Source organism: Carettochelys insculpta, chromosome 1, assembly GCF_033958435.1.
Source record: "Carettochelys insculpta isolate YL-2023 chromosome 1, ASM3395843v1, whole genome shotgun sequence".
Classification (NCBI taxonomy): Eukaryota; Metazoa; Chordata; order Testudines; family Carettochelyidae; genus Carettochelys; species Carettochelys insculpta.
Window position 1 is genome coordinate 183,613,823 of NC_134137.1, and position 22,959 is coordinate 183,636,781.

The following is a 22,959-nucleotide window of genomic DNA, read 5'->3' on the forward strand; positions in this document are numbered from 1 at the left end:
CTGATGATTTGACCATTGTGGCTACACCTACACTACAGCGATCTTTTGAAAGAAGTTTTTCCAGAAGATCTCTTCCAAAAGAACTTCTTTTGAAAGAGCGTGTCCACATGCAAAAAGTGGATTGAAAGAGTGATTTGTTCTTTCAAAAGAGAATGTTCACACAGCCCCCTGCTCTTTCAAAAGAACTGGCCAGGGATCAAAAAATGAGGCTCCATGATGATTGTTCTTTCAAAAAAAAAGCTGGCGGGGGGGAGCTCACAGAGCATCTACACATGATTTCTTCTGAAAGAAGGAATTCTTCCTGAATCAGGAGTGAAAAGTGCTTTTGAAAGGAGTGCCCCATTCTTTTATTTCAATTTCAAAAGTACGCGTTTTGTGTGTAGACACTCAACTTGATCTTTTGATATTGGATATTTCAAAAAATATTTTGAAAGAACTTGCTCATGTAGGCACATCCTGCCTGCATGTGGAGGGGGCAGAATTATATTAGGAATATTTGCTGGCAAGTGATTAAGATTCAACGCTACAAATAACGTGGAATGTGGTCCATGGGCTGAATCATCAGTTTCCCTGGTATGAACTAGGAACTCATGGGGTGCACAACAATAGCAACATCTGGCACAGTCTGAGACAAAGGATGCGTATTCAAATTGTTAAGAACACTCCCAACCAGGGTAATCAACATCACTGACCTTTTCCTTTGGAACACGCATTTTCAAGTGAACGTGGGAGGCAGAGTTGTCATGTATAAAAAACAAACCAAGTCTACTCTTAGTGCCAGCTACAATGCTTTTCAATCTGTTCACAAATCACTTTCTGCTTATCCAGTTCAGGAAGTTCATGTGTGCAGATGACATTTGTTTGGGTAGCCACAAACTGCTATTCCCAACTTGAAGACATCCCAAGTGCTAACTTGATTAACACAGCTGAATACTGCAATCAGTTGCATTTACAATTAAGGCTGCATCCACACTACAACATAAAATCGAATTTGAAGGCGTTAGCTCGACATTAAAACGTCACTGTCTTCACTGTAAATGTTATTAGCTTGATTTAGTCTGCACTAATATTGACAACAAAATGTTGATAGTAACGGATGGGTAAAGGATCGCTCTCGAGTTTAAAATGTCAAATAAAGGATAGTGTGGAAGTGCCATTTCTTTCATTCAAATTTATTAGCCTCCACAAGTCTCCTATATGTATCCCGCAAAGCTACACATTGAACCTGGCTCCTAGCTCCCTGCTACTAGCCAGAGCTGGGAAATTGATCAGGTCTGCTGCATTGTCAGTTTCCCAGGTCCTGCAGCCTGGCGGAGCTGGGAAACTGACAGCACTGTTGCACCTGGCTCCCAGAATGCAGGGATGAGAGAACTGTGGGATAGGTTCCCACAATGCATTGCTGCAACAGTCGATGTTTGGTGATTTCAGTGTGGAAGCAATATGTCAAATTTTTTGGGAGGCTGCAGGAAGTGAGAATACTCAAAATAAAATTAAAAATGGTATGATAAAATTGATTTTTAATGAATTAGAATTTATCTTGTAGTGTAGACATAGCCTAAGGGTGTCCAAGACAGTTTTCAATGAGTTCCATCTTTAATATGTCAGAGCCATGTTGACGTCTGCAGCTGATGTCTGAAACAGAGCTCCTATAACAGAGACGAACGTGTGTGTACCTAGTTTTAATTTGCCTTGCAGCTGAATCAATTTGACATGGTCCAGGGTCAAAGCGCAGCGAGTCTTCACACCTGAGGCAAACAAGAGGATGTTGCATATGGCTGTGACTAAAGTCCAATGTCACACATCATCCGTACCTGTCATATGACCAGTCTTGAAGGTGGTCTGAGAACTCTGCACTTTGCTGATGAGGCTGCTACAAATGGGATTGGCAAGCTCTACATCTCATATGATTTCAGAAGAATGAAGTGGTATAAAGCCATATTCTGCTCTGTTTACACTAGCAAAAAATTAGAACATACCTATGGAGTGGCTCTGGGTTTACAGGTGGGTATCAAGGAGCAGAATGTGGCCCTTGTTCCTCTTTTGGGAATGCTTGAAATATTATCTCTTTATCTGTTTCTTCTCTTTCAGACTAATGTAAATATTTATAGAATTCCTGAAGATAGTAGCTAAGCATTGGCACAGGACATGGTGTGCAGCCAGAGAGTGTGAGACCACAGGAGAGGGGCAGTGGGTGGAAAGTGTGTTGTAGAGGATGCTTCACTCACGGGGTTTGAAGAGCCAGCCACTCCTTCAGCACAGCTTAGAATCTTCTGGGACAACGGATGGCTGTGCTTGTTAGTCGTTAAGCACTCCCTGGGCACAGGGATTTTCCTGGCAATGCATTCCTTTCCTCAGTACTAGACAAGGACGTGGCCACAGGAAGTGTTATTGTCTTCATGACAGCCAAGGATTTTGACTTTAGGAAAACATTGTGCCACAAGACTGGAACAAAGTTACTTTTCTGTAGCTGAGGGTCTATCCCACGGTCCACTGAATCTGAAGCACTCTAAGCCTTTGTGAATAGAGACTTTTAATGAAAACTCATAAAGAAAACTAAATAATCCTGTAAATTTGACTGCTAAGCTTGTAAAAATTCAGCTGCCTGATTTTAAACCAAAGGTGAACAGGTTAATTGTTAAATTTGGCAAGTAACATATAAAACTAAATATGGTTTAAAAACTCAAATTCAGGGGATTTCCTAGCTCAGAGAATAGGTGACAGTATATGGCAGCTCAGGGAACTGGTAATGGTATATGGAACCTCTAGGGCACGTCTATGCTAAATTGTAAATCCAGTCCAAACTATGGCCTGTGGGCCACACACAAATATTTCTGACTCAGGTCAGCAAGTGCTCAGTACTTCTGGTCCAACTTCCTCCATCACCATCATTTTCCAGTGTGGACACAGCTTAAGATCAAGTCCCCAGACTCATATTTAAAACGTCTGCGAGCGCTAGCCCACAATGCCTGGGCCTATGTTTCTTAGCCCTTCTGTCCCCCAATTTCCCACATGATTTCCATGTGGAAGCAACTCAACTTGTTTGCAAACAGCTGCTTGGTGCTTAACTCTTCCTTTCTACATTAACCATTCACCTGGGAATGCATTTGACAAGCTCCTTTGTTAGGTATATGCCCATCAGTGAGAAGAAACCCTGCATCAAGTGTGCTACTAGCTAGCCAAGGGGACATAACTGGATTCTAGTTAATCTCTGGAGAAGTATCCTGTGCAGTTAATGTATACATGGGCTCCTGGTGGAGCATAAAATATAGATGCAAGTTCCACTGATGACACCCAGTGCACCATTTTCTCAGGACCAGAAATTATTTACTCCCACAATGTCTGAGTAAATCAAAGTACCGAATGCCTCCCAAACCTCTGACAACACCCTCCATCCCTTCAATGAGCGGGTGTGCTAACACTAAACTGGTGAGCCCTGCATCTGTAGCACTCTGGGGGTTAGCTACCTTCTAGATGGCTGTCATAGGTTGCTTCTGGACTGGCATGGCTTCTCTGAGGCATGTGTTCTGATGCACCCACTGCCGATCATCTTATGTCCACGTGATTAAGTGTTCATGACCATGCTCCAGAAGCAGCCTTCTGCATATTGGGAATCTGTGGGCTATAAGAAGAGCCACAATTAGGATAAGCCAGGGGTAAACTGCCATGTTGGTATTTCCCTCCTGGAAGTGCCTTTCGTAGGTCAAAAACAGCACATAAATGTCCAGCGGTCTCTCAAGAATGCTCTACATGTTTGTTGGAATAGGTGTGAAAACACAAGTGGAGAAGTTGTTCCCCTGGTGCTTCATCTTTCTAGGTGGCTCTTGTTGGTGAGAATGGGCAGCACCAAAGACTGCTCAGATGGATGTGTTGCCAGGTTAAGTCCCACTCAAGTGCTATGATATTGGTAGACAAGTTTTCCCACAACACACCATGATCCAAAGCCCAGAATGGCTGTACCTGGTAAAGATGCTAGGAGCTGTGGGAAAGGCTCCCAAAAACAAAAGAATGACTCAGCTTTGTATACTGCTCTGTGGATTTGTCAGCGTGATTCTTAGGTCTGGGGCCAGCACTTACAAAGCTGTTGTTTTTACAATGCTAAAAGGATGCACAAGCATAGGTTTGGAAATGCTAAGTCTGCTTTCTCTGGTCCAACAGACCTACATGTATACTACAGTGTACACGTACGCTAGGTCTCCCATTAGTTGAAACCCCAAGTTGTTACTCTCTGATGGTGGGTGACATGTGACCCATAAAATTAGTTCTTGATCTTTGTCCAGTTCCTAGCACAAAAAAATGGTATTGCTACACCTGTGTCCCTGGGTGATATTCTTAGAAGATAGGCCAAAGCTTTGATAGGAGCGAAGAATTAATTGTCCTCTTACAGTGATAGGCTGCTTCTACACTCGCCCCTCTGGTCAGAGGTGGCATGGTAATGAGGCAATTCAAAGAAGGCAAATGAGGCGCTAATGTGTATATCCAGCACCTCATTAGCATAATGGTGGGTGTGCAAATTTCGAAGTGCAGAGTTCCAATTGCAGATTGCCGGCATAGATGCGGGCAGTTTTGAAATAAGTGCCCCACTTTGACATTCCATTACTCTCACGAAACTAGATTGGAGTAAAGGAATGTCTAAGCGGAATGTCTTGTTTTGAACCTGCCCCCATCTACACTGTCAATCTGCAATTCCGAGTCTGCACTTGGAAATTTGCATAGCTGCTATTATGCTAATATGGTACTGAATATGCAAATTAGTGCCTTGTTAGCCTGCTTCGAATTGCCTCATTACCATGCCCCCTCTGACGGGAAGGGGAGAGTGTGGAAGCAGCCATATTCTCCCAAGTATAGATTTGTGGGACATTGGTAAGGCAATATGGGAAAGTTCATTCTGCCTTTACCTGTTCTATGTATATTCTCAAAAACTACTAAGGACACTTTCAGCTGTGTAGAAGTTTTACTTATTTAAAAACAGAGACAGCAGACTGTTGACTAAGGGAGAATTGAAGAGGGAAAGAATATGAATGGAGAAGAAAAACCATGTGCAGGAGAAATGACATGCCAATATTAAAGCACTCAGGATCTGTATTTTCAAATATGAAGGAACACACTTTTATTAATTGCGTAAACACTTGGGTCAGTCTTTATGTGGTCAGACTGAATGCAGGCCTCAATTTTGGAATGACTATGCTAACTTTATATTATTCAATTTGCACAGTTGCTCCTTTCTTAGCTATTTGCTATAAAACCTTACAAACACAAAGTCCAAGAGTTAAAGAAATACTTTGCAATAATAATAATGATTGTCACATGACTGTATTTTTCCTTGACAAAAGAGGCTGCTTTTCTGAAAAGGGATTTATCGTGACTTTTGAAGATAGGCAAAGGGCAGTAATATATAACCAGTGTGTGAGAGAGCACACAGAAAGATAAATGTTCATACACTTAGGTATTTAAATCAGAGTGCATTTATCCATCAGGTGGTGTAAATGGATGTCTTGGTGCCTATATCTAGACATGCATATATACCTATGCAATTTCGGCTTTGCAGGTACGGTAAGGCAAGGCCATCTGGGCACTGAGCGGCTCTTTAATCCCTTTCTTTTCAGTGTTGGGCTTGTACACCCTATCACTGTACAGCTAAGTTCTTCTCAGTTAAACAATAATTGTGCCTATAGGCTGCACTGTATTGCATTGCGTGTAGGTGTCCTGCATGGGCTGGAGGAGGAACTTTAAAAGGGAAACAGAGTAGCTCACTAGCAGGCAGCTGCTGGAAGGGGCAGCTTCTGTGACATGCCTTCCAAGGAGCTGAGAACATAGAGGTGTGCTATAATACCCGTCCAAGCCCATAAAGAAGGGATATGTGATTGACCAAAGTTTTCTGCTCATTGATTGTAGTGCCCTGCGGACCATCCTCTCAAAGATCATCTGCCCCAAAAGTTCTTTATTCACCACATGGTGTAGTTGCTGTTCAAATGCTACTGTATGCATGTGAAACATGGATAGCATAAAAGTGTCATTTGAAGGCACTTGAACAATATCATCAATGCTGCCTCAGGAGACTCCTAAATATCTCTTGGGAAGGTAGGTGCAGGAACACTTGTATCCTGGAAGAGTTGAACATGAGCAGCATTGAAGCCATTGTTATTCATCAACAACTTTGTTGGATGGGTCACATGGTTCGGATGCCTGATCAGCAGCTCCCAAAACAGATTCCATTTTCCAAGTTGGAGGAAGGACAGAGAAACATTGGGACCAGTGGAAGCAATATAAGAACATGCTGAAAGCACTTATGAAAAAGTGCAGCATTGGTGTTGACACTTGAGAGAACCTTGCCCAAGACTGTTCCCAGTGGAGAATGGTAATCTGTGAGGGGGTGGTGCAATTTGAGAGGTCCTGCCACAGTGCAGATGAGGAGAAGTGGGGAAGTAGAAAAGAGCATCAAAAACTGCCCTGTGCCCCTCCAACAGCTACCAACTGCTGTCGCTTCTGTGATAAGATCTGCAGTTCCAGAAATGGGCCGATCAGCCATCAATGGAATCACAAAGAGGAGGGTGATAGGAAGATGTCCTAGTCATTATCAAGTGACCACCTAGAACAGAGAGGGGAAAAATATCACCAAATTCTTTTAGGTCAGTAACAAAAGGGTGCCCTTGTAATCTTTACCCTATTACTGTTATTTTGTATTTAAAATGATAGTGGACTCTTAAGATGAATTCTAGTAAAAGGACAGGAAGATTTAAAATGTTTCCTTTCCTACCTGAAATATCTGGGTCCATATGGATTTTGGTGCTAGCTTTGTTTAATCTTACCAGTTCTCCCAATTACTACCTGCTTAATGTCTCCAGGATTTCTAAACAAATCTAGTTAGAAATGTCAAGCATTTTTCATCCTCTGTTATTCAACTGTAATGCATATAAAGTTGCTTCAAAAATTCAGCTACAGTCATTAAAAGCTGTTAGTTTCTACTGTTCTGAGAATAGGGCAGAGTAAAATAGTGCTAAGGTTCAAAGGACATAGAAAGATAACATCTTACATTTTAAGTGGTTGTAGCCTTAAAAATAAAACATTTTATGTGCGTTTCACCAGAACAGTAACTAAATGATTTCATAAAGACTTGATTCTTTGGCACATCCAGACATTTAAGGAGTCCTAATTCTGAAAGCCCATGGTTCACTGCTTTTTAAAATCACGGATTATTAACTTTAGACTAATTCATTTAGCAACTAATGGTGAGTATTTCATTTTAAGCTGAAACATTGCTTTCAACATTATTGGTAAACCAGGGGTGCATCTAAACTACATTCCCATTTCAAAGGAGGAATGTAAAGAATCTTGCCCTTCATTTGCATAATCTCATGTGGTTATGTGTCCGGAAGAGGCTGTTCCAGAAACAAACACAGCCATGTAGACAGGGTTCCACTGGAAAAAAAAAATCCTTTTTCAAAACAACCCTTCTTCCTATTTTGTTTCAGGAAGAGGGGTGCTTTCAAAAACAGTTTTTTTTTTCTTGAAGGAACCCTGTCTACACAGCTGCTTTTGTTTTCAGAACAGCCTCTTCTGGAAATGTGATCACGCAAGATTATGCAAACAAAGCATGAGATTTGTAAATGAGCTCTTCATTTCCTTTTTTGATCTCCCTCATTTGCGTTCCTCCTCTGAAAGGTGAATGTAGTGTAACAGCAGCCCAGATATTTCAACTCAGATTGCTTCTGACTTCTATATATAAAGACCACAAATATAGGATAACTCTGCACTTCAGGATATAGGCTGCTTAACCTCATTATCATAAAGATTCTTAGTCATATGACAAGCTCTAGTAGCTGTTGCATGCAATGTTATATACACATTGATTGTGTTAAGGTAAGAGATGACCCAAGTTGAGAAGTTCAGATCATAAGCATAATCATAAATTCATAGTCTGAACTGTTCTCTTGTTAAGCAATCATTCTGATTTGATGCTTCAGCTCAAATTCCCTGTAGGTGGCCTCTGTGCTGGAAAGTTTTCATGCTTTATAACTCCTGATTTTGTTGTAAAATAAGATCTTGACTAATTTGATTAGTGGGGCTTATGTTTAAATACACAAACTGAAACAGTCTATTGAAGGGATGTGAGAGGAGTAAAGAGAGAGCAAGGCACACAGATAAATGTAGGCCCCTTTATTTGCACAGGGTTTCTATTCACTTGCAGGATGATAAAATTTGTAAACTACTGTTCAGAATCCAGTGTCTCTGCTGGTTATGTAATAAAGTTTGGTAGAAATAATCATAGCAGTACAAATCCACATGCAGGTATGCATGGTGTTCTCTCTCTCTCTCTCTCTCTCTCTCACACACACGCACACACACACACACAAAACGTGTCTACACATGCACGCGACTTCGAAGTAGCGGCACTAACTTCGAAATAGCGCCCGTCACGGCTACACGTGTTGGGTGCTATTTCGATGTTAACATCGACATTAAGCGGCGAGACGTTGAAGCCGCTAACCCCATGAGGGGATAGGAATAGTGCCCTACTTCAACGTTCAACGTCGAAGTAGGGACCGTGTAGTCATTGTGCGTCCCGCAACATAGAAATTGCAGGGTCCTCCATGGCGGCCATCAGCTGAGGGGTTGAGAGACACTCTCTACAGCCCCTCAGCTCAATGGTGGCTGTGTGGAGTGGCCCCTTAAAGGTCCCCAACCCCTCCCTTTCTGTGCAGGAAGCTGAGAGAGCGTGCAGGCAGCAGCAATAACACGCGGCCAGCCTGCACGCTCTTCAGCAGCCCCAAGAACCCCCCAGCACACCAATGGCCACCTGGCAGCCCCCCCAGCGCCCCCAGGGGACCCCCCCCAAGGGGAGCCAGGGCAGCCAGGGCAGCCAGGCTGGCAGCCAGGCCGGCAAGCGGAAGCGGGGCCCCTCCTGGACAGAGGCCGAGTTTCAGGACCTGCTGGGGCTCTGGAGCAAAGAGGAGGTGCTCCAGGTAATGGGGAGCAAGAGGCGGAACGCGGATGCATTCGCTCGGCTGGCCGAGGGCCTGGCCGCCCAGGGTCACCCTGCCTGCACTCCGGACCATGTCCGGAGTAAAGTCAAAGAGCTGCGGCAGGGTTACGCCTGGGCCCGGGATGCGGCTGGCCGATCTGGGGCCGCCCCCATCACTTGCCCCTTTTACAGGGAGCTCAGTGACATCCTGGGACCCCCGCCACACCTCCTCCCCTCCGGCCACTCTTGATACCTCGGCTGAGGAGCCCCAGCAGGCCCCGGAGCCGGAGTCCTCCCCGGAGGTAAGCCCCGCACCCCGGGGGCCCCCCCGGAGCCCACCCCCGGGACATCGCAGCATGAGGAGGAGGAGGGGGACTCCTCCTCCGCTGAGATGGGGCTGCACATCCTCCTCCCATCCTGGAGCAGCAGCTGGGCGTCCACCCCCTGGGTGTCCCTGGACCATGGGAGTGGACCTACAGGTATGTACCCCCCCGGTGTACACCCCCGGGGTAGAGGGGCAGGGGTAATAGATGTGTGGCCAGGGCCCTCCACATGCCCAGATGGCCATGGCCAAAAGGACAACAGTGCCATGTCCCTCACAGGAGTGCATCAGCCCCTGCCCGCCCCCAGCACAACAGTGCCATGCCCCATCCCCGGGGCAGGGGGGAGCGGAACCTCTAGGGTCCCCCGGGAGGAGGGGGTGGGACACCCTGCAGCAGCAGCAGCAGCAGGAGCAGCAGCCGCAGCAGCATAGGATGGGGTTGGGGGAGTGCAAATGCGAGACTCAGGCTAGATATGAGCAACAAGCTGAATAGCTCCCAGGGGCAAAGGATGATCCTGGGGCTACAACTGGCAGGTGACACCCCTGCCCTGAACAAAGAGGAGGGAGGAGCCGAGCTGCCTTTGAATCGGGGTGGGAGCCGCAGGTAGAGGCTAGGGGAAGGGAGAGCTGGAAGGCAGCCAGCCTGAGGAGGGGGAAAGCCACACCCCAGAGGGGCACCCCTCGGGGTCTTCTCCCCAGGACGGGTTGGAAGGACTGTGTCTGACTGCTGTACTGTCACTCCTGGGAGAAACTGGGCATCTGTGGCCTAAGAAAACTCTCCTGTCAGACCCTGCTGAGTGAAGTGAGAGTCACTCCCGCCAGGGGACGGGGTGCAGCGCAGGGGGACCCGTGAACCCCATCACAGCAGCATCTCCTGGGGACGGGGATGGGGAACCTGCAGCACAGGGGTGGGGGGACAAGGGCCACAGCTCGGGACCCACACTAACACCTGTCTCCACTCTTCTTCCCCCCGTCCTGTGTTCCACAGCTGCACCATCGGAAGGACCGGAGAGCGCCGGCGAGGCTTCAGTGGTCCCAGAAACGCCTCCGGGGCCATCGCTCCAGGCAAGCCCCTCGGCGGAGGACCAACCGGCCCCACGGCAGGCAAGACAGCGGACCCAGCAACACCACACGCCGGTGACGGACCCCCAGCTGCTGGCTATCCATTGTTGGCAGCTGGAGGTCGCGGAGCAGCGTCTGCGGGTGGAGCAACGCCGCCTCCACTTCCAGGAGCGGGCGCTGGCCTGGCGCCAAGAGGCATGGGGGGCCTACATGGAGACCTTCAACCGCCTCGTGGACTACCTGGCCCCCGATGCCGCACCGGCCACCGCTGCGCCTGCCCTGAGTGCTTCCCCTGCTGAGCCACCCGCTGCTCCGCTCGTCGCCTCACCATCCGCCGTCGCCCCGCCACCTGCCACCGAGGGCCGGACCACCGAGGGACACCTGGGGCCAGCTGAGACTCGCCGGACGTATCTTCCGGTCCGCCCGGCCCCCAGCCAGCCCCGGACAGCGCTGCGGCCGAGGCAGGACTCCCGGCCGCCCACCCCCAGTGCCGGACTATAGGGGCTTGGGGCCCAGGACGTGCCCCCCCCCTTGTATATAGTTTTGGGACTTATTTATTTGTGTCCCCCATTTGCCCCATGCCCCCCATGTAAATAGTTCTCCCCTTCCTTGTAATCCCTGGTTTTCTGTTTTTTGTACATATAATATATGCAAACTTTTTTATTATTCACTTATATAATAGTTTAGTTAGAAGGTCTTGTATATAGTTTGTTGTTATTAGTTAAAAAAACAGTTCAAAGAAAACCAGTTTCATTTCACCAACAAGTGCGTGCTTTTATTTGTCCAGGAAAAGTGTGTGGGGGGATGCTATTGGGTGCTCCGTGGTGTGGGCGTAGGGGCAGGGAGTGTTGTGGAGGACGGGGGGGCGGGGCAGTGCGGGGCCTGGCAGAGTTCACCCCGCGGCCTCATTGAAGTGGGCCCGCAGGGCCTCCCGGACCCGGGTCCCTTCGGGGTCCATCTGGCGACTGGGGGCAGCGGGTGGCTGCATGTCGGCCCTGCCGGCCTCCACAGCCCAGCCCTGAAAAAAGGCCTCCCCCTTGCTCTCCACCAGATTGTGTAGGGCGCAGCAGGAACCCACAATCTGGGGGATGTTGTTGGGGCCCGCATCCAAGCGGGTCAGGAGACATCTCCAGTGCCCTTTGAGGCGGCCAAATGAGCGCCCCACCACCTGGCGCGCATGGTTCAGGCGCTGGTTGAAGTGCTCCTGGCTGGCAGAGAGATGGCCCATGTACGGGTGCATGAGCCAGGGCCGGAGGGGGTATGCCGCATCTGCGATGACGCAGAGGGGCATGGTGGTGTCCCCCAGAGGGATCTCCCGCTGGGGGATGTAGGTCCCCGCCTCCAGCCGGCGGCACAGGCCCGAGTTCCGGAAAACCCGGGTGTCGTGGGTGCTGCCAGGCCAGTCCACATAAACGTCCTGGAAACGGCCCAGGTTGTCCACCAAGGCCTGGAGGACCACTGAGTGGTAGCCCTTGCGGTTTACGTAGCGTCCTCCACTGTGTTGCGGGGCGCGGATGGGGATGTGAGTCCCATCCAGAGCCCCGAAGCAATTGGGGAAGCCCAGCGTGGCAAAGGCCGCGATGGTGGCATCTGGGTCCCCCACCTCACGAGCCTGTGGAGGAGCATGGCGTTCATGGCGCGCACGACCTGCAGGGGAAGCACATGGGAGAACACCAATGAGGGGTGAGCAGGGTGTGCATGGCCCTGCCCTGCCTGGGCCCCCCTTCCCTCCCCTCCCCTCCGCTTCCCCCCTCGTGGGTCCTCTTACCTCCATGAGGACATCCCCGACGGTGGCCTTGCCGACGCCAAACTGCTGGCCCACGGATCGGTAGCTGTCTGGAGTGGCCAGCTTCCAGACAGCGATGCTGACCCGTTTCTCCACTGGGAGGGCACGCCGCATGGCAGTGTCCGGGTGCCTGAGTGCGGGGGTGAGCCACTGGCACAGCTCCATAAGTGTCTGCCGGCTCATCCTAAAGTTCCTGAGCCAGCGGTCGTCATCCCACTCCTCAAGCACCAGCCGCTCCCACCAGTCGGTGCTGGTAGGGTAGCTCCACAGGCGGCGGCGTGTGAGGTGGGGGGGGGTCGGGGTGCTGCACGGGTAGGGGTTGAGTCCTGCTCCCCTGCAGGCTGCTCCTCCTCCGGTGTGGCAAGGAGGTGCTCAGCTGCCTCCCGCATGGCATGGATCAGGGCAAGCCCTGCTCCTGCAGGGAGGGCTGGGTGGACCTCTGGCTTCTGCTGCTGCTGCTGCTGCTGCTGCTGCTGGGGGTCCATGACTGCCTCGCCCGAGGTCTGCGTGCCTATGGCTCTTCAGACCGCGTGCTGTGCAGGCTGAGTGTGTCTGGGAGGGGCCCTTTAATGGAGCGGCTAGCTGTTGCCCCGGAAGCGATAGTCCGCCCTATGACCCTGTCTGCAGCTGTGCCTGGCATCCCTATTTCGATGTGTGCTCCTTTGGCATGTAGACGTTCCCTCGCAGCGCCTATTTCGATGTGGTGCTGCGCAACGTCAAAGTTGAACATCGACGTTGCCAGCCCTGGAGGACGTGTAGACGTTATTCATCGAAATAGCCTATTTCGATGTCTCCACATCGAAATAGGCTACTTCAAAGTAGGCTTCACGTGTAGACGTAGCTACACACACACACACACACAATGATGTGGGCTGAATGGCCCACTCTTAGCACAGTTCCAGCAGTCTGTTCTACCCTCTCATCTATTGCTAATATCTTATTAGGCTTTTGTCTTTATTAAGTGAAGTGCTATCAGACAATACTCTTAGTGAGTAGGGCAACAGTCTATCTTCTAGTAAACTTGCGAAGCTTTAACATTAGCATAGAGCTAGAGGTTGCCAATTGCAATTTTAAGTGCAAGCCAAATGTTCACTCAGAACAGTGTTTCATTATTAGAACTGAGTTATTTGCAATTATAATATTCAATTAAAAATACACCTTGCCAATTTCCCTCCTGAATCTAATTAACGTAAGTGCCAAATAACGAAGACTTTATTCAGAAAGCAAGTGGAAATGAATTTTAAACATATTGAGACTACTAAAACAGCAAATGAATAAATCTATGTGACTAATGCAAGATAAAAGGAAAGTAGTGAGAAGTGTGTGAAGAGCAATCAGAAAAAAGGTTTTGATTAATTTTTATCCAACAGCTTAGACATTACAAACTCTCATGCCTGTAATGAAAGTTTAATAACTACAAGATTTGTGTTTCTTGTAATTGTTCCTTTACAGTCAAACTTGGCGTAAGAAACCAATGCCAAAGACATGACATCAAATTTCACTTTATATGTAAGTTCCTTGGACAATTTTTTTTTTCTGATACGAGTAATATATCTACTAAACTTATTGTCATGCTGGCTGTGCAACAGCTTGATGGTTTAAATGCCAACTTTCTTTCCCCTTAGAATATAAAGCTATCAAGTTGTCTGTAGCTCCTTTGGTATTGATCACAAGTAGTCTAATGCAAATGAAGCTTGGAAGCATTTTCTCGGGGCTCCCTGCTCATTTCCTTCCTGCCAAAAACCTGTGGTTTTGGCTTCAGTACCCCCAACATATTTTTGACCTATTGGATGAGAAGAAAGTGGAGAGGTACTCAGTGAGGAAGAATCCTAAGGAAGCACTGAGTGGAGAGTGAGTGTTTCACAGGAAAGAGAAGGAAGCAGAAAGCACAGATGAAATGACAACTCAAGAAAGAACATGAGATAGTCATCAAGCGGAGAAGGAGTGGCTGCTGATTTTGTATGTATTAACTTTTTGAAAATGACTTCATCTGTTTTATTTCTGTAGCAATGGAGACTGGGTTGCTAATGTCAATGGGCTTATTGTTGACCCACTGTCTGTAACTTCAGAATGCTCTCTGTATTTCAGAGCCAACAGAATGCGTACACTTTTAATAAGTACCAGAGAGATAGCCATGTTAGTCTGTATCTTTGAGAACAAGAAGTCCTGTGACACCTTATAGACGAAAAGATATTTTGGAGCATAAGCTTTTGTGGGAAAAGACCCTCTTCATCAGATGCATGAAGTGGGTCTTTGCCCATGAAAGTTTGTGCTCCAAAATCTCTGTTAGTCTATAAGGTGCTACAGGACTTCTTGTTATACATTTAATAGCTTACTTTGAGATGGCTTTAATATCTTTTGGGGTGGGGGGTTTTCTAAATCATGCATGCAAGCATCCCATCCCCCACCCACTAGTTCCCCTCTTGAAGCTGTATTATACCCAAAGACCAGAGTTTTAGACTATCATATATTTTTCTTGCTTACAGACTGTTTTATATATATATATGTACACACACACACACACACACATTTTAGACAGAACGTAATTATTTATTATTTTAATTGTGACTAAGCAGTCAATTGATTCTACTACAAGGGTTTTTTTTCCTTCAAACTTTGTACTAAAAGCATGTATCTTAGAAAGGTAGTGAAATTATAATTGCAAAAACCACCTATTCTGGGAGACAGAGAAAATTAGTTGATTATCTCTACAGTAGATTTGCTATTTGAAGATATTGAAATGAATGATTTGAAAATGTCACTATTTCTTATTGTAAGTGTCACTGTAAACTTCAATATTGTTTGCTATTTTACCTATTTGACCTAAATATTTATTTAAAAGGGCAGGGGAGAGAATCCCCTATTCAATGCTGCTATCCAGTGAAGTTATTATACTGACTCCTTTACTTAGATTTCCAGAATGAGTATTTTCAGAAATTACTGATGATTACTAGTGTTAGCGTTTCAAGCTCACATAGCTGTAGAAACACTTTACTTCCCTTTTCACTACTAATGAAAATATAGTGGAAGACTTAGAAAAAAGACACATAGAAAAGAGAATTTCATGGATAAACATTTTATCTTTTATATGTTTATCCTGAAAGAGCCATTTTTTTACAATTTTTGTAACTTTTATTATTATAATAATGAATGAATAACTAATAAAGTCAGGGTGAGCCACAGAAAGTAACTTTTTCAATAGTACATATCTTCCAGTGAGATAAAGATGTGACTGGGGAAAAGAACAATGATTAGGATGCTGTTATAAAATTATCCAACTCTTTTTGACATTATTAGTAGTAATCATCAAGCAATAGTTGTTTGTTTATCTATTTTCACTCTCCCTTTCTCCAGGAAGAAGCAATACGTACAAGCTGTGTCTACACGTCAGCGCCCTTTCAAAAGGGCAAAAATCAAAGTTCAGCTTTCATAAAAGCGGCCATCGAAAGAGAGCACCAGCCGCCATTTTTCAGATCACCGTTCCGATCTGCTCTTTTGAAGTTCCATCGAGGTCTTTTGAAAAAGAGTGTCCACATGGCTCCAAGCTCTCTTTCGAAAGAAGGGAGGCAGGAAAGGCCGCGGACGGGGTCCCATGGCCAACAAGCCCTTCCGAGGCCACAGCCAGCAGCCTCCTCTAAAGGGCCCCTCCCTCTATCCTACCCTCCACACGAGCTGAGTGCTGCCCAGCCTGTCCCAGCCCGGCAGAGCCCACTCGTGCCCACCATGGAATCTCAGCGACAGATCCTGCAGGAGGATGCCCTCATCATGGATGCCCTGCTGGCAGTGCTGTGCACCATCGCTGTAGCTGCACCTGAGCTCATCGGGTGGCTCCAAGGTCCCCCCCGTGGCCACGGGGCTCCCCGCAACACGGCACCACTGGGTGCCCCCGCCAGGTGCCCCGACGCCTCTGGATCCACCCGAGCCGCACCGACTGGTGGGAGCACATGGTGTTCAGGGAGTGGGGCGAGGAGAGGTGGCTGCAGAACTTCCACATGGTGAGGCAGACCTTCAACGAGATCTGCCACTGGCTCACCTCCGCACTCCAGCACCAGGACACCTGCATGCGGCCAGCCCTCACCCTGGAGAAATGGGTGTCAATTGCCATCTGAAAGCTGGCCACCCCGGACTCCTATCGCTCTGTGGGACAGCAGTTCGGGGTGGGCAAGGCCACCATCAAGGCTGTACTTATGGAGGTAAGGTGGGGCTGGGTGGGCAGGGGCTGGATGGGAGGGGGCGGCGGCTGCAGGGCCAGGGGCCGGATGGGAGAGGGGCAGAATGGGCCCAAGGCGGGGGAAACGGCTGCCACACCCACACTAGAGCACGTGTCCCCCTTCTCCCTCTGCAGGTTGTCAGGGTCATCAATGCAATCCTGCTCCATAGGGTCGTCTGCCTGGGGGATGTGGACAACACCATCGCCGGTTTCCAGGACCTGGGCTTCCTGAACTGCATCGGCACTTTGGACGGCACACCCATCCCCATCCATGCCCTGCCACACAGTGCCGGCCGGTATGTGAACAGGAAGGGCCACCATTCGGTGGTGCTGCAGGCCCTGGTGGATGTGAGGGGCCGGTTCACTGACTTCTACGTGGGTTGGTCCAGCCGCACCCACGATGCTTGGGTTTTCTGGATCTCCGGCCTCTGCCGCCACATGGTGGCTAGAACCTTTGTCCCCCAGAGGGAGATCCCCGTGGCAGAGGACATCACCATGCCGCTCTGCATGGTGGCAGATGCAGCGTACCCCCTGCAGCCGAGGTTCATGAGGACCTACACGGACCACCTCGTCCCCACCCAGGAGGCATTCAATGAGCACCTCAACCACACCCACAACGTGGTGGAGTGGGCCTTTGGGTGTCTAAAGTGGCAGTGGAGGTGTCTCCTCACACGGCTGGAGGTCTGGGTCCCCAGCGTGCCCCAGGTGGTGGGCGCCTGTTGTGTCCTCCACAACATTGTGGAGGGAAAGGAGGACACCTATGTCCCTGGGGCGGCCCTCTGGCTGGTGCTGTCTATGAGCAACTGGGTGCCGCCCCCATCCGCCAGGCCCACCAGGACGGCCACAGCATTTGAGAGGCCCTCAGGCAGGCCTTTTCCAATGGCCACCTCTGACCCGCATGCACACCCACATCCCACGCACATCTGTCACCCACCATCCCTGCCACCCCCAACCCCACCCCCACCAGCACCACACCCACACATCCACCACCCAACAGCCACCAAGGAGTATAGCACGGAGTGGTGAATAATAAAGAAATGTTTATATAACTTGGGTGTTTGTAAATCATATGTACAGGTGGAAACCTAACTTGGAGGGGGGAACCTAACTCCGAGGGGAGTGGGGGAAACCTAACTTGGAGGGGGTGAGGGGAACCTAACTCGGAGGCGGGCGGGGGGAACGTAACTTGGAGGGGGGCAAAGTGCTCATTCCAGGGCAGGGGTGGTAGGCCGCAAACCCCGTCGGCCCCTGGAGCCCCTGCCCCCTGGGTGCGGGGTCCCTGGAGGGGGGGGAAGGTGACGGTAGCACCAGCAAATATTGCTGGTGGGTGGGCCTGGTGGGGGTGGAGGGGGCAGGGCTAGCAGGGGGAGATGCCAGGGGGGCCAGGAGATGGGCCACAGTTGCTGTGTGCTCCCGCACAGTGTGGCCAAAGCCCTCAAGGGTGTCCAGCAGTCTATCCCAGGCTACCCTCTGCCATTCCATGTCGGCCTGGGCGAGCTGGAGGTGCTCCTCAGCCACCTCGGCCTGGTGCTGGGTGGCTGGGTCTTCTTCAGCCCTCCAGCGGGCCCTCTGGCCACTGCCCCGATGGCGTGCTGCCGGGGGTGGAGTCCAGACACCTCTGATGGCTGCGTGCGGGCTCTCCTGGCCCACGGATGGTGTGGCTGTGTGGAGAGGAGGAGAGCATGTCAGTAGTGTGCCCCGGACAGAGGGGAACCGGCTGTGACCTACCAGCCTGAGCCCACCCCATGGGGCCCCCAACACCCCCAGGGACACTGACCGCTCCAGGGAGCACCAACTGGACCCCCTGGGACCGGGCCTCCCAGCCTGGGTGTGATTCCAGGGATCTCTCCCGCAGGTGTCCCTTCCCAGCCTGCGGTGTGTGGGCCCCAGGCGCCGTCCGGCACTGACCGGCTGCCTCCCCTGTGTAGCTTACGGCGCTGTCCACTGGGGGCGGGTGCTGGACGTCGCTGGTGTGGCACTGCGGGATGCCGCATCCCATGGGGGGGCTGGCCTGTGTGCGGCCCAGGACCACTGGTTCCTTGTGTGGGCACCTAGCCATTGCGTTGCCCCCGCCCTGTGGAGTAGGTGTGCACCCCTCCCTGGACGTACCTGTGAGTCCCTCGGCAAAGTCCAGAGATGTCCAGCCCTCGGTCGCCTGGCTGGAGGAGCGGGAGGGGATCATAATGGTCAGCTCCCCCTCCTCGCTCAACCAGTCTGTGCTCCCCTCGCCCTCCTGGGTCCCTGATCGGCGCTGCTCCTCCTCCTCCTCTGGCTGCAGCTCCTCCCTGGAGATGTCCAGGAAAGCCACAGGGGGTGAACTCTTTTGGGGCCCCAGGATGCTCCATAACTCCCTGTAGAAGGGGCATGTTGCTGGTCCTGCCCCGGAGCGTCCAGCCTGGTCCCTGGCCCTGGCATATCCCTGGTGGAGTTCTTTTACTTTGGAGCATACCTACTCCACGGTATGCTCCGGGTGGCCCCTGGTGTGGAGGCCCATTGCCAGGCAGCCGAAGGCTGTGGCATTGCTCAACTTTATGTCCATGTGGCGCAGGACCTCCTCGTCCTGCCACAGGCTGAGGAGGTCTCAGAGCTCCTGCTCTGTCCAGGAAGGGGCCCTTTTTTTTCTCTCCCTGGGAGCCTTGCGGGTGCTTGAGGGGGGGGGCATAGGACTCACGGGAGGGCTGGCTGCTGGCCATGAGGGTGCTGGAGTGTCAGGCTGGAGTGCGTGTGCAGGCTGCTCCTAGCACGCTCTCAGCTTGCTGCCATGTGTTTCCTGCATGCGTACGGCTTTAAGGCAGCCGAACGCAGGGACCTTAGAGCCCCACTGCTGCTGGCTGGAGCGGCCCTGTGCTCCAGCTGATCGGCACCATGGCGGACCTGTATTTCGAAAGAGTGGACTGTGGAGTGTCTACACATGTACCCTTTTGATTTATTATTTCGAAAGGGAGAGATCTTCCTGATACAGGATCGGGATTCGGATTTCGAAGTGTGCACCCCGTTCTTTCGATTTTCTTTCAAAAGACGGGTTTACACGTGTGGACACTCCTCCCACTCTTTCAAAAAAGGGCCATTTATTTCAAAGTTTTTCGCATGTGTAGACACAGCTACAGTTAATGAGCCTGGATATGGCACACACATCTTTTTACAAGCAGGAACAATTGGCATGATAGGGCTTGTTCCAATAGTCATTAAAATCAATGAAAATATTAAGTTCAGTGGATTCAGAAAAGACGCATGTTGAGCAAGAAAATTAAATGACAGAGGAAATCAATAATGGCAGCTGAAAATGCTGAAAAAAATTGCTTTCCATCTATTTGCAGGTAAATCAGGGTAAATATTGACTCTCCATGGTTATTTACATTTGGTTATAAAGGCAAGTAATAGAATTCTCATTGAGAGAGTTAGGTCAGAACGTTTCTATAAGCTGAAAGTTAGCAGGAAATTTGACTTCCTGCATAACACTGGTCAAAGACAGATTTAACTTGAAATTTGAAAGATCTGCATAGCATAAAGATACCAGAGTTGGATAGTTTTCTTCCCTCCTCACAATTTTTTTTTAAATTTAAGCACTTTTTTTTGTTCTTGAAATTTTAACATTTTTCCCCAAATTCTGCAATTTATGAGTTGTTGTTTTTTTTTTTGGGAGGGGGCAAAATTTTGCATTGATGTTTGTTGTGGGTTTTTTTGCGGAGGTGGACAGGGAGATGAGGAAATTGGATGAATCCCATTCTGAATACAACAGTACCCTGTAGGTATGTAAAAAGATAATAATGATTAATAATACTGATTATGCTGTTAAAGGAATGAGTATAGCCTAAGGTTCCAAAGATACCAACAAAATATTAATGTCCAAAGGAACAAAAATCATAGCATCATAGAATCCTAGGGCTGGAAGGGACACCAGGAGGTCATTGGGCTGGAAGGGACATCAGGAGGTCAATCCTAACTAAATCATCCCACCCAAGACTTTATCAAGCTGGAAGTTAAAAACCTCTAGGGATGGAGATTCCACCACCTCTCTAGGTAACACTTTCCAGTGCTTCACCACTATCCTGGCGAAATAGTTTTTCCTCATAGCCAACCTACACCTCTCCCTCAATAACTTCAGGCCATTGCTCCTTGTTCCACCACCTGTCACTACTGAGAAAAGCCTCTCTCTATCCTCTTTAGAGCTCCCCTTCAGGAGGCTGAAATCTGCTATCAGATCCCCCCTTACTCTCCTCTTCTACAAACTAAATAAGCCCAGATCCCTCAGCCTCCCCTCATAGGTCATGTGCTCCAGCCCCCTAATCATTTTCTTTGCCTTCCACTGGACCTGTTCCAATGAATCTACATCCTTTCTATACTTGTGGGGGGAAGGGGCAGAAATGGACACAATACTCCAGGTGTGGCCTGAGCAATGCTGAATACGGAAGAATAATAACTTCTCTAGATCAGCTGGAAGTGCTCCTCCTAATGTGCCCCAATATGCCGTTAGTAGGGATGGAGCCCAGCAAGAGGGACTCTTGGCTTTTAGAACAAATGTTGCCTCTTAATTTGCCAGTATCCATTTTTATTAACTTTTCAAAGATACTTCAATGCCCATATTTTGCTCAACATTTGGGGTGCAGATGGCTAAAGGAAATGGTATTGTTTAATTTTGGGATGTGGTGTCCCTCTTCCTTTTTGTCCAATAGGTTTATTGAATTAACATTTAATTTTTGATTGATTATTTCAAAGTCTATAAAGTGTATGCCACTTAAGATGGGGACTTTAAAAGATCGTGTCTACAAAACTCTAAATTTCCCAAAGTGTAGTGATGCATTAGCCACATCCAGCAGACAAAAATCTTCCTTAAGCAACAATTCTTCAAGTTCATTACATTATATACTACATTAGAAACATCTGTCTACAGAATTTACTGTCAGAAGAGATGTTCTGGAAAAATTTCTGTCAACAGATCATGTATACATATAAAAGTAATTCAACATTTTAATCCGCTTTGGTGACAAAAGGGGCCCCCGGAACATCTAAATGGCTTTGTTTGTTAACAGTTTCTGTCTACAAAATGCATTTTGTGTGTAGATGCTCCATGAGATTTGTTGACAAAACCCCAGTTTTGTCTACAAAACTCTTTAGTGTAGATGTAGCCTAAGAGGAAAGAATTTTGCATCTGTCAATTAACCATTTAGAATATTGGTAGTGGTATTACTTGCAATATAACCAATACACCATTATTTTGACATTATGTCTATTAGCCAATGTTGGTGCAGGATGCAAGCCGTAGAACTTGACTTTTTGTGGGCTCCTTCCTGGGCTGGATGGGCACGTCACAGAATTAATCTGATCTGCTCATACAGCTGCAGTAAGGAAAAGGCGGCATCTGGTGCCCCAATCATCACATTGCATTCTTTGAACCTACTTAGTCAGTTTGTGAAAATAAAAACAGGATTTTTGGCAGGTTCTAAGCTTTTAAAATCCCTTTTAAGGCACTAACATGAAGAGATCTTTTAGCAAATACTACATGGATGTGCATGGACTGAATGTAGCCACCTATATTGCAGGTGCTTCTTATTTTCTTTTTTGTGCTAACAGACACAAAGTCTACCGATAAAATGTAATTTTATTACATGAGCGACTAATTTCTCACAAAACTTCAAAAGACCGTTGAATGGCATTGGTTCATTGAGACAGTAGAGCTTTCCAAACTTAGAAATTTATCTTCCATCCTGAATGAAAAAGAAATTTCTGCATATATGCAAGAAATGAAAAAGTAAAAGACAAATGCACCTGAGTCTGCCTCATTTAGGGCCTGATCCTGTCCTGTACATCCACAGAAAAGGGAAAGGCAGGTCCTAAAGAGAGTCAGTCTGATCTTTTATACTTTTATTATGCATGTAGCATAGCTCCTTCCAGAAAAGAACCACCATTGGGAAACACCTGACTCTATGGTGTGGTGAAAAACAACATGACTTTCCTTTCTCATGTTTGAGACAGAAAAAAGCAAAGGTATAGAAACCATCAAGAGCATTTACACATGAACCTAATTATGTGAATTCTGGGGAAAATATTTTGCATGAGGCTACTTTAATAAAATTCCCCTTAATGAGTTCAAATATATAGAACAATTTGTTCTCTGTATTTTACCCTACATTTTATCTTTTATATGTAGTTCTGCTTTACCAAGTTTCTTTATTCCCTCCTTCTTCTTTAAACAAAATATTGTTTGAAATCTCAGCATTACAGTACATTACAGAAATGGTTCCCTTTTTCTCATCAAATCTTTGAACAGTCTTTCTACTCAGAAAGAGAGAGGGAGAACAATTTAGCTTCTAAAAGTACATTTATGGAATTTTTCTTTCACAAAGCATCCATCTCCCCCATTGGCGTGATTAAAATCATTTTCAAGTAGTGCCAACAGGAGGATCATTGATTTCCCTCAAAGAGCTATTGCAAACACTTAATCTCTTTTGTTTATATTATTCCCACTGTATATGGTCTTTTTTATAATAGGTCTGTCTCTGGGCCTTCATTGTTGTTCTTGAAACCTTCATAGATAGAGCTTTCATCTTTTTCCAGTATTTGTTTTAGAAAGGGATTACAATTGATATTGAGTAGGGCAGCTCTGAGTGCTAAAGCAACAA

At 48.0% G+C, this 22,959-nt stretch overlaps 1 protein-coding gene and 1 long non-coding RNA gene across 4 annotated transcripts in view; one reads left to right on the top strand and one right to left on the bottom strand.

Annotated features, from left to right (window-relative positions):
• The window catches only part of LOC142006947 (uncharacterized), a 73,029-nt gene that overhangs the window by 14,642 nt on the left and 35,428 nt on the right, over positions 1-22,959 (bottom strand). The window lies entirely within an intron of this gene.
• On the top strand, positions 8,956-11,066 carry LOC142006945 (uncharacterized). Its single transcript, XM_074983458.1, has 2 exons — positions 8,956-9,438; positions 10,270-11,066. Exons 1-2 carry the CDS (start codon positions 9,351-9,353, stop codon positions 10,842-10,844), a joined length of 663 nt encoding a protein of 220 aa, XP_074839559.1. The 5' UTR covers positions 8,956-9,350; the 3' UTR covers positions 10,845-11,066.

Bases quoted from the DNA above. Each gene is read 5' to 3' on its own strand.
- LOC142006945 (XM_074983458.1), top strand. From the start codon at position 9,351: ATGGGGCTGCACATCCTCCTCCCATCCTGGAGCAGCAGCTGGGCGTCC. The intron at 9,439-10,269 runs GTATGTACCCCC...TGTGTTCCACAG, and splicing joins CCATGGGAGTGGACCTACAG to CTGCACCATCGGAAGGACCG.